This window comes from Pteropus vampyrus, unplaced genomic scaffold (genome assembly GCF_000151845.1).
Source record: "Pteropus vampyrus isolate Shadow unplaced genomic scaffold, Pvam_2.0 Scaffold11, whole genome shotgun sequence".
Classification (NCBI taxonomy): Eukaryota; Metazoa; Chordata; class Mammalia; order Chiroptera; family Pteropodidae; genus Pteropus; species Pteropus vampyrus.
The window spans coordinates 7142234-7154530 of record NW_011888792.1 but is presented as its reverse complement, the minus strand read 5'-3'; the positions used below and the strand labels follow the sequence as shown (position 1 = coordinate 7154530).

The following is a 12297-nucleotide window of genomic DNA, read 5'->3' as shown; positions in this document are numbered from 1 at the left end:
TTTTCACCTTCAATTTAATAATCAACAATATATATTAAATAAGGCATTTTTAAACAGAAACACACATAAAACAAGGTTATATATTGATCGGTGACGAAAATGTGACCAGAGGCTCACAGGAACCTAATCTTGTATTCCTCTAGGAGGAATGAATGGCTTAGTGTTTGCTGCGACTTTATAGAACGTAACTACCTGAATAATGAGAATTGTCTGTCAGTTAAGATTCTGGACTGCAGTAGAAATTTCAGGAGGTGCCTCCTCACCCATGTTAATTACAGTTGAGGGACTTTTTGGTTAGGATATACATTTGATTGTAAAACCTGTAAACTAAGAGGAGAACTGAATTCATTTTGGTCCAGTGATCCGTTTTCAGTACTTAGTATATACCAGGACCTGTACTAGGTGAAAAATACAAAAACAAGTGAGTCATAAAATCTTTACTTTCAGTTAGGGGAATATTCCATTTTAACTCGTCTGATACCAATTGTAATTAAAATTTGACACTATCTGGAGTTAGCACCTCACAGGTTAAAAACAAAGTCCCCCGTAAGACTGCCCAGGCTTCAGAGGCCAGCTGCAGTTCTTGGAATCCCTAGGTCACCCATATTTCTGACAACTGGCTACTGGCTACAAATTAGGGTGTTTTCACAACCCCCTCGGATTCAGTAGTCCGCTAAAATGACTAGAGCTCAGTAAAGTGCAATACTTAATAATTGCAGCTTTATGATAAAGATCGCACATAGGATGAGGCTTGGAAAGGAGCAGAGTTTTCATTTTCTTTGTCTGTGGAGTTAGGGCATGTCACTCTCCAGGCACATAAGTGTGTTGACCCACCAGTAAGTTCCTCTGAGCTTTGGAGTCCAGAGAATTTATGGAATTTTATTAGGTAGGCATGATTGGTCACGTGGGTATCATTGGCTAAATGATTAAACCTAATCCCCAGACACCTCTCCTTCCTGGAGGTCAGGTGGCTGAAAGTTCCAACTTTGATCACATGGTTGATATTTCTGGTGACTAGCTTTCATCTTAAAGCTGTCCTGAGGCACAAATTCTCTCATTAGCATAACAAAGACACCTCCTATGGCTTAGGACATTCCAAGGGCTTTTAAGGCTGTGTTCCAAGAGCTGGGGACAGTGACCAGATATATTCTTTATTATGTCACAGGGAGACTGCCTTAGGAACAGTAAAAGGTAAATGTTGAGTTTGCCGGATGGGGGCATAGGTGTTAACAAGCGAAGAGAAGAATGTATACCAAACGCTAAGGGATGAAACAAAATAAAATGTCACTTAGTCTAGTAGAATGTCATGTCCAAAGGGGAATTGTTGAAGGTGAGTTTGGTGAAGTAGATAGTAGTCAGATCGTGAAACAGGTGGTCACAAACCCTATACACATTTGGGCTTTTTAATATGTATTTTAACTTTAATGGAAATTTTCAAACATATACAAAGTAGACAGAATAATAATAATGAATATGTAGTGAATACAATGAGCTCTTACATACTTATCATAATAGCTAGTGATTGATTTGCTTAATCTATGTTCCTTTGCATCTCTCCCCCCCAAATATTCTTAGATATTTCAAGTATATCTTTAAAATACTTGAGCTTTAAAAAAAATTACTATAATCTCATTATTACAGCCAAAAAGTTTGAACAGTAATTTCTTAACATCAAATCTCCAGTCATTACTCAAATTGCTAGTTCTTTGGTGTTTTTAAATACAGCAAATCAGTTGCTAACATTTTTTTTTTTAATTGGGATATTTCACTTTAAAAATCTGGCTTTTTCATAATTGATAAATTGGAAGGCCTGGCAATACTAGGTTTATGTTTCTCTTTTGTGACAACAAGACCTTGGTCAAAGTCCTTGCCTAACTTGCCTAGTTGCCTCACTCACTGCTTTACCCTGTGAGGAATTTTGGAAAGGTTTTAAACAGGTATGTATCTTGATAATATTTGCATTATGGAAAAATAACTAAATGTAGGAGAGTGTCTAGGGGGAAAGCAAGGAGACCAGTTAGAATCTTGTCATACAGCTAGAGGGGAAGATACACTGAATGAAGGTCTGCGCTAAGGTCCTTCCAGGGGAGCAGGCAAGTTTAGAATTTTAAGAATTAACAGAATTAATGGAAACATGGAGAGGGCACATTGAAGATAAAACTTCAATCTCAAATTTAGGTGGCTGCTAGATAGGAAATTCAGGTGAGACAGGAAAGTAAAACTGAGCATATGGATGCTTGAAAGGAAATAATTGATTTGTTTGGATGTTTTGACTGAGTGGCAGAGATGAATATACTCAGTTGTTGGAACCCTGACAAGGGTTAGATGTAGCTAAGAGTAAAGGATTTGTTAAATAGAACAATTTACTCTAATTCTTACACACATAAAGTTTGAGAATTCTCCAACTAAATTAAAGGAGAGAAAGAAAGGAAAGTGAAGCAAAGACTAATATTTTTGACGATATTCAAAAGGCTCTCTTTTTAAGACATATCAGTTCCTTTTGTGTAAATGAAGGGACGGGTAGAGAATTTTAATGTGCTCCTGCCTGCTTGTCTTAGGGTTTACTCCATTTCCTTTTAATAGTAAGCCTATATCATCTTAATATGTATTAACATTGTTGGTTGTGAGAATTACCTACAGACAGCATTTCAGGGTCTGACATCTCGTAAGTGCTTGGTGTTTGATGGATTTGAATCTGAATTCTTTTAAGGCTTAAGCAATATATGTTTCAGATTAGGGTTTTCACCTGATACTTTCCAGCAGTGTCTTCATAAATAAGAAACTCAATAGCTACTTGTAGAATAAATGAATTATTCTGATGTTTTAATTGCTTTATTTAAAAGGATTCCTTTTTTCTTAGTTTAAGATGGTATCAACATCCTACAGAAGAAGAATTAAGAATTCTTGCAGGAAAGCAGCAAAAAGGGAAAAGCAAAAAAGATAGGTAAGTTATATTGTTGAGCTTGTAAAGTGTTAAATATTTGACGCAATTTATGTAAATACATTTTGTATTTTAAAGGAACATTTACCAATTATGCTATAAACAGTTGATAAATTTGAGATCAAAACTTGTGATCTGAAATAATATTTAATCACCCTTTAAAAAACTTCATGCACAAAAGTAATTATTTTACTTAAGAATGGTTAGTTTTATTCTTCGTGTTTAAATAATGAAAACAAATAGCCATCATATTAAAATTTTGGTGGGGGGCTGATGGGGCAAGACCCATAACCCATGTCTTTACCCTATAAAGTCATTTAAAAATATCAGTTGGTTTGGATTCTTTTCAGGTTTGGCTTCCATTCAGTATTATATCAGGCAAATTCACCTGCTTTTACCTGTGTTTCCTCATGTTTTAAATAAAAGGGATGGGCATTATAACTTCTTGGGTCCAATTCAGCTGCTGAATTTTATTTCAATGTTTAAAGTTTATAAAGAAAACTGTCTGAAAGCTCACTGAATGAACCACAGCAGCTTCATCTGTGAAATAGAAGGACAACACGGTAATTTTGAAAGATCACTCCAACTTTAAAATTTTATATCTCTATTTAAATTGAATACTCAAGGAAAGTGCTTGTTAATTAGTCTCTCTGAATGAGCCTTAGTTTCCTCAGTTGGGGAAGAATTCTTAGGACCTGAAACTATTATTCTAATATGAAATGTGAGTGACAACAAATCGTCACCAAATTTTAAAAATTCTTTAAATATTAATGGTTATTTGGCATGATATTAGAAATTTGAAAAATTGTCTTTTCTGATCTCGCTACCATTTTCTTTCACTTGTAGTTACAAATAAACCTTGAAGCTCGTTGAAATATTAAGTCCAAACCCTCTTTCTCTGAATTCCAATAGTTATGTCCTTTAATTAAATATTCCTGTTTAATATTGTAATTTCCAAAACACTTTAAAACACAGTTTTATTTAATCCATGCAACATCCTTCTGTATTAGCTGTTAATTTATATTTTACTCACGAATGAAGTTGTTGATAAAAGATATTAAATGAACTGTGCAAGTTCAGGTAACTGCTAAGAGTCAAGATTTTAATCCAAGTTAGTTTTTAGTTTCTATGTTTCTTTTTAACTATTCCACCTCTGCCTAGTCATAGCTACCATGTTCAAGATTTGTAAAATTTAGCTATGTAGTATAGTATTTATTTTACATACATTTGAATTCTTATATATCTGTAGTCAGTAATTCTGTTATTTTTACAGTAATTTTTATATGTTGATAATGCTTGACATTTATGAAAAGATGCACTAAATGACACTGTTTCTAGTAGCAATAATTATTTGATTTGTTGACACGAATTAACATTTTTACTGAGGTTTTTCCAGTTTATATTTATTCAAGAATAAATACAGAGTTGTTTCTTGGTATCATAATTAATGTTATTGAAACTTAGTTTATTACTTTCTATATATGTTTATCTTAAAAATTAAATTTGGGAATGATGCATGTATGTGCACCTGAAGAATTCTATTTTCCTCCATCCATGATTTTTAGCAAAAGCAACTCTGAGTTAGCCTTACATGTTTTTGAATTTCTCATACACATAAATTTTAATATATTTTTAACTGATTTGTTTATAGCTACAGGTCTGTTATGTATGTGTTGTGTACATGTATAATTTCAAAGAGAGATACATTTTGTCTCCATTTGCTTTCATTTTTGTACCTATAAGAAAAGATGTTGTCTTTAACTGCAGGAGAGTGGGAGAAATGGGGTAAAATGCTGAGCTAGCAATTAAGATTTTGTTCTGTCACTAATGTAGGTAACTCTTTTTCTGCTAGTATGTACTTTCACATAATACTTTACATCATTTTGTAGTCGCCTTTTAAAAACTACTTTTGAGTACCTGTCCTCCTTTTTGATGAAATATTAGAAATTCTGCTTCTTTTTCACTGTGAAATTCAAAACCTCATTTGTAATTAGTTTAATACAAGCACCTGGATAACGGTGTAGGTAACTTGTTTTTTGTGCATTTGTCTCATTTTTATAGGAAATATAATGGTCACATTGAAAGTAAGCCATTAACCATTCCAAAGGATATTGACCTCCATCTAGAAACAAAGTCAGTTACAGAAGTGGATACTTTAGGTAAGGGAAATCCTGGTAAAGTGTTCTGTAAATATCTGTTTTATATTATATAGTGAAAATACACTTATTTTATCTATTGTGTCTAGGCTTTTTTTTTTTTGAATACATTAAGTCCATTATATGGAATATGAACTCTCTCTCAGCTTAGAAGCTCAGAATAACTTCATTTGAATTGAATTTTCTCTTTCTATTCGCCTAACTTGTAGGAAGCATTTTTCCCATTTTTCAGAAGAGACTGATTTACACAAATTCGTTACACAATTTCTCTTTATGCTGAGATCACAGTCAGTTTTCATTATATCAGATTCTAGAGATTTTGCTACTTATGCCAGTCTGTTTCTTTTGTAATGTGGCTTGCTTGCATAAATGCATTTGTACATTTGTATTGAATTACCTGTATATACAATAGTTATATTTTGTGCTTACATTTAATAGAAATGAAAGTGGTTTTAGAATAAGGAACTGGATTAGGAATCAGAAAACTTTACTCCAAGATTCACTTTTACCCATTGGATATCTGAATAAGTCATTCAGTTTTTTCTCTGTATGTCAATGCTTATAATTACATAATAACTAATTATTTTAAATTTATATGAAATTATTTGAATCCTAAAAGAGAAGGGCATCTATCTAAAGTGATATTATTTAAAACACTGGTTTTCAAAACAGTCTGTACATCAGAATCACTTCAGCAGCTCTTTAAAAAATAAAGAATCCTGTACCTACTGTTGGAAAATCAATAAATCTAAAGTGGGTTCTGCAAATTTGGATTTTTAAAAATGATTCAAGTGGTTCTGATTTTTGAGCAGATTCGAGAACTAATGGGTTTTACACAGTAAGTGAGGAGTTAAAATAACATGTTTAAAAAATATTTTGGTAGCATTATGTAAAGTGTCATGTAATTTGGCCCTTCTTTTTTTTATAAATGTATTTATTTAAACTAGTTTCAGATCTATAATGTTCATAAAATGATCCCCCCAATTGCTCCCTCCCTCCCCTGGCCTTCCACTTAGCCATCATATTAATGCTAACTGCATTCCCTCTGCCATGCTCCCCATCCCCGTGCCCAACTATCAGCTACTAATTTGTACTTCTTTAACCCTTCACCCCTTTTTCCCAGCCTCCCAGTCCCCCTCTCCAAGTTGTCCACTGTGTTTGTGAGTCTGTTTTTGATTAGTTTATTCTTTTTGTTCCTTAGAAACTGCATATAAGTGAAATCATATGGTATTTATCTTTCTCTGTCTGACTTATTTTACTCAGCATAATAACCTCTAGGTCCATTCATGTCATTAGAAATGGTAGGATTTCATTTTTCTTTAATGGCAAAGTAATATTCCATTATGTATATGAACATAATTTCTTTATCCAGTCGTCTGTTGATGGGAATTTAGGTCGCTTCCATATCTTGGCTATTGTAAATTGTGCTGCCATGAACATAGGAGTGCATAGATCTTTACGAATTATTGTTTTGGGTTTTTTTGGATAAATACCCAGAAGTGCAATTGCTGGATCAAAAGGTATATCCATTTTTAACTTTTTGAGAAACCTCCATACTGTTTTCCATAGCGACTTTACCAATTTGCAATCCCACCAACAATGTATGAGGGTTCCCTTTTTTCTACATCCTCGCCAACACTTGCTGTTTTTTTGATTTTTTGATGATAGCCATTCTAACAGGTGTGAGACGATATCTCATTGTGGTTTTAATTTGCATTTCTCTGATGATTAGCAACCTTGAGCATCTTTTCATATATCTGTTAGCCATCTGTATTTCCTCTTTGGAGAAGTATCTGTTCAGGTCTACTGCCCATTTTTTAATTGGACTGTTTGTTTTTTTGCTGTTGAGTTGTATAAGTTCTTTATATATTTTGGATATTAACCCCTTATCAGATGTATCATCAGCGAATATCTTCTCCCAGTCGATTGTCTTTTTGTTTTGTTAATGGTTTCCTTTGCTGTACAAAAACTTTTTAGTTTAATGTAGTCCCATTTGTTTATTTTTTCTTTTTTTTCCCTTGCCCAAGGAGATACATCTGAAAAGAAATTCTTGTTAGTGATATCAGAGAGTTTACTGTCTATGTTTTCTTCTAGAAGTTTTGAGTCTTACATTTAAATCTTTAATCCATATTGAGTCTATTCTTGTATATGGCGTAAGAAGATGGTCCAGCTTCTTTTTTTAGCATGTATCTGTCCAATTTTCCCAACACCATTTATTGAAGAAACTCTCTTTACCCCATTGTATAATCTTACCTCCTTTGTCATATATTAAGTGAGAGTATAGGCATGGATTTGTTTCTGGGCTCTCTCTTCTGTTCCATTGATCAATGTATCTGTTTTTATGCCAGTACCATGCTGTTTTGATTACTGTAGCCTTGTAGTATTGTTTGATATCAGATTGTGTGATGCCTCCAACTTTGTTCTTCTTTCTCAAGATTGCCATGGCTATTTGGGGATTTTTAGGGCTTCATATAAATTTTAGGATTATTTGTTCTAGCTCTCCGAAAAATGCCATTGGTATTTTGATAGGGATTGCATTGCATCTATAGATTGTTTTGGCAAGTATGGCCATTTTAAAAATGTTGATTCTTCCTACCCATGAACAGGTATATGCTTCCATTTATTTGTATCTTCTTCAGTTTCTTTTTTCAATGACTTATAATTTTCCGAAAACAGGTCTTCTACCTTCTTGGTTAATTTGATTCCCAGGTATTTTATAGTTTTCAACGCAATTATAAATGGGATTGTTTTCTCAATTTCTCTTTCTGAAAGTTCATCATTGGTATATAAAAATACCACTGACTTCTGAATATTTATTTAGTATTCTGCTACTTTACTGAATTCATTGATCAGTTCTAACAGTTTTTTGCGGGGAACTTTAGGGTACTCTTACATATAGTATCATGTCATCGGCAAATAACGAGAATTTTAATTCTACCTTTTCAGTTCGGATGCCTTTTATTTCTCTTTCTTGCCTTATTGCTGTAGCTAAGACTTCCAATACAATGTTGAAGAGGAGTGGTGAAAGTGGGCATCCTTGTCTTGTATCTAATCTTAAGGAAAATGCTTTTAACTTCTCCACATTGAGTAGGATATTAGCTGTAGGTTTGTCATATATGACCTTTATTATGTTGAGGTATGTTCCCTCTATTCCCACTTTGCTGAGAGTTTTTATCATAAATGGATGCTGGATTTTGTCTAACGCTTTTTCTGCATCTCTTGATATGATCATATGGTTTTTATATTTTGATTTGTTAATGTGGTGTATCACATTAATTGATTTGTGGATATTGAACCAACCTTGCATCCCAGGAATAAATCCAACTTGATCATGGTGTACGATATTTTTAATGTATTGCTGAATTCAGTTTGCTAATATTTTGTTGGGGATTTTTGCATTGATGTTCATAAGAGATATCGGCCTATGTTTTTGTTATTTTGTAATGTTTTCGCCTGGTTTTGGAATCAAGGTAATGGTGGCCTCATAAAAGGAATTAGGGAGCCTTCCCTCTTCTTGAATTTTTTGGAATAGTTTGAGAAGAATAGGTGATAATTCTTTGAAAGTTTGGTAAAATTCGCCTATGCAGCCAACTGGTCCAGTACTTTTGTTTTTTGGGAGGTTTCTGATTACTGATTCTATTTTTTGGTGATAATCGGTCAGTTCAGATTTTTGTTTCTTCTTGAATCAGTCTTGGGAAATTATATGTTTCTAGGAATGTGTCCATTTCTTCTGGGTTGTCCAATTTGTTGGCGTAGTATTTTCTTATGATCTATTGTATTTCTATGGAGTCTATGGTTATTTCTCTTCTTTCATTTCTGATTTTATTTATTTGAGTCCTCTCTCTTTTTTCCTTGATGAGTCTGGCTAAGGATTTGTCAATTTTGTTTATCCTTTCAAAGAACCAGCTTTTAGTTTCATTAATCTTTTGTATTGTTTTTCTAGACTCTTTGATTTATTTCCACTCTGATCTTTATTCTTTTCTTTTATTCATTTTGGGCTTTGTTTGCCGTTCTTTTTCTAGTTCTTTTAATTATAAGATTAGATTGTTTATTTGAGCTTTTTCTTGTTTCTTTTTAAGGTTCTAGGACACCCTTTCCATATATACACAGAAAATATTTGTAGATGTAGAATCAACTTTCAAGTATACTGAAGCCACTATGAATCACAAAGTAATATATATGAGATGATAGATGACTCTAGTAAGGTTTTTCTGGATGGTGTGATTTAACTGAAATAGGGTCAACCCCAAAGCAGCAAAATATACATTCTTTTTAATGATATCAGACAATTTAAGTCAATTTAAGTCAATTGTCTGATATCATTAAGACTATTAAGACTGATTATTTCAAATTTTTTTCTTTTTTACTTTTTCATGCAAAATTTAAAACATTTAAAAGCACTTTTTGATTAGTTGTTACATTCGTTTTACTATCCTATATGTGCTTAACTTGGATAAAATGTTCACAGACATCTATAAAACAAAGAATATATGTACATTTCCCATGATTGCTAGTAGATTTTTTACTAATGTTTATTGAATAGTTCTCATCTAATCAACTTTAATAAGAACTTAAAATTCCATATGTATCAGATAGTGTTATAAGTGCTTTACTTGTGTTAACTCATCCTCACAATTCTATAAGATATATAACTATTATCAATGTTTTAGGGTTTTTTTTTAAAACTCATTAGATAGAGGAGTTAAATAACTTGACCAGGGTTATACAACGAATGAGTTAGCAATAGTCAATGAGAACTAGGCTATTTTATTGAATTTAAAAACTTGAAATTTGGGGTAATCTGGCTTCAGCACAAAGTTTATTCCATGTTTTGTTTCAATTATATAATTTTGAGAACTAATTGCAAATGATACTGGTTTAACAACTGGCCACATAACATCAAGAGCATTTCAGTTCATCAGAACAACAGAAAGCTGTTTTATTAATTTTATAATGACGTATTTATTTGTGAATGCCTGTTGTGTATGCGTTTAAGTCAAAGTAGAGTTTTCTGCCTAAACTACTGGACTTGGTAAACTCTTAACTTTTCTTTTGATTCTAATAGTCTGTGAAAAGGAAGATACATAATTATATTATTGAATACAAAAAGAATAATATAATGCTTGGATTGAACATGCATAATTTGAATGCATATATTATTGATATCTGAATATCTTAAAATGATATCTCAGTTTGTATTAACTATTTTAAGAACCTCTTAACATAACATTTGAATGTCTCTTTGCTGTTTGCTATTAAGTTCCCTAGAAGAAGCTTGTGTGAGTATGGGCAGGCATGGAGAATTTTAGAGGAGAAGAGAGGTAACTGAAGGGTGGGAATCCTGCAACCACTTTAGGGTAAATTTTTCATACTGATGTTCAGAAGCTATTAGGTCAATTACCAAAAAGTTAAATAACTTGAAACAAATTAAGAATGTTAAATTAACTTGAAGCAAATAAATTTAACCAATCACAAAAGGATTTAGAATTTTTGCTATTACCTCATAGAGATTAAGTTTGGTTAGTTTGTTTTGATATTTTAAATGTCTTTCTTTGAGTGGTATTTTAAAAATACTTTTTCTAAAAATGCGTGGCTTTAAAGTGTACTCAGGTATTACATTTTACAACTAAAATTTTTCCAAAGCAACATAGATCTTTTTATTATATGCCAGAGAGAACATAGAAATTGATGTTTATGTACTTGATTTATTTCCACATTTTTAGGAGGCCTTCTACAAAATGATGTTAATATTTTGGACTACATTCTGGCAGAAGTAAACTAGAATATCTGAGATGAAAAGGGAGATGGAATCATATTTATTTTCAGAGAATACTAATTTTAATGTAAACCCTTTAAGGATGAAATAATTTGTTCAAAAGGTGTGGTTTTATAGAAAAATTGACAAACATTTCATCAGCTTTTCTTACAGGACCAGAAGAAGGAATAAAATGTATACTTATTTATTATTTTAATCTGCAGTAACTCAAAATTACTAACCCTCCAGTAGTGTAGTTTATAACTGTAACATAAAGTTTAGCTTCTTCACAGAAATGAATATGAGTAAGTCTGTAGTAGTCTACCATAAGTTGTATTCTAAAATATCAAAGCTCAGATTCTTAAAAACTTGATTTATAATTTTCATTAAAAATAGCTAATCAGCTAAGAAAATACCAACTCATTTTGCAATCATATTTTTAAGAACAGTTTAAATAATTTTTGGTAATCATTTCAGGTTTATTTTAATTATTTAAGGGGTATTAAAATTTAGTTTTGGATGCCAACATTCTTGATCTATTTCCTGCATTTTTAGATTCTCATATTTGTAATTCTTATGTTGCAGATCACCACATAAAATAAAGTCTAGCACGTTTAGAGTTAATTATAGATAAACCTTTCTTAGCTGTTTATGAAAGTAAAACCTTTTTTTTTTTTAACCTTTCTTTTTCAGCATTGCATTACTTTCCAGAATACCAGTGGCTGGTGGATTTTACAGTGGCTGCTACAGTTGTGTATCTAGTAACTGAAGTCTACTACAATTTGATGAAGCCCACACAGGAAATGAATATCAGCTTAGTCTGGTGCCTGCTTGTTTTGTCTTTTGCAATGTATCCTTCAAAACATCATTAACATTATTTTATGATTTTGTTTTTTCAGCTAACACCATTAGCTCTCATTTGTGATTTTTAAGATTTTAGATCATTAGAGAATTTTTCTTTGTTGAAATCCTCTTTATTTAATTGAAAAAAAATTTCAAAGTAGAGGTAAATAGTTTAAAAACTGAAATACAGAGAAAGATGCCAATTCCCTGCTTTGCCTTTTCCAAGTCTCATGTCACAGGAGCCACTTTTACCTCTTTTAGGATTTTCTTCCATATGTTTAAATTTCATGTAATAATGGTATTTCTTTAATTGTATATATTAGTCACCTTTCTTCCTTTTTCTTCCCTTCTATTCTTTCAGAAAAGTAAGGAGACAACTTTTTTTTTTATTAAAAAAGTAAGTTGGTTTTAGTTGTGCCTATGAAAATATTTATAGCTAAGATTTATAGTGTCCTTTTACCTTCCTTGAACAATTTTTTATTCTTGTGTTTTAGAAGCTAAGCTCTTCTACAGATTTCTAAACCTTAGTAGTTCAGATATATCATTTGTATTTTTTTTTCCCCCATGAAAATATCCTCCTAGAGCCCTCAGTTCTCTAAGCT

At 32.1% G+C, this 12297-nt stretch overlaps 1 protein-coding gene across 5 annotated transcripts in view; it reads left to right on the top strand.

Moving 5' to 3' along the window:
• Positions 1 to 12297, top strand: part of TMEM161B (transmembrane protein 161B) — a 63571-nt gene that overhangs the window by 26112 nt on the left and 25162 nt on the right. For all 5 annotated transcript variants that reach the window (XM_023523184.1, XM_011377819.2, XM_023523187.1 and 2 more), the window contains 3 exons: positions 2861 to 2944; positions 5003 to 5100; positions 11546 to 11702. Coding sequence is in view for 3 of the 5 variants with exons in the window: in XM_011377819.2 (XP_011376121.1) it covers positions 2861 to 2944; positions 5003 to 5100; positions 11546 to 11702 (339 nt within the window). In the remaining 2 variants the exon portion in view is untranslated. The remainder of the gene's footprint in view (positions 1 to 2860; positions 2945 to 5002; positions 5101 to 11545; positions 11703 to 12297) is intronic.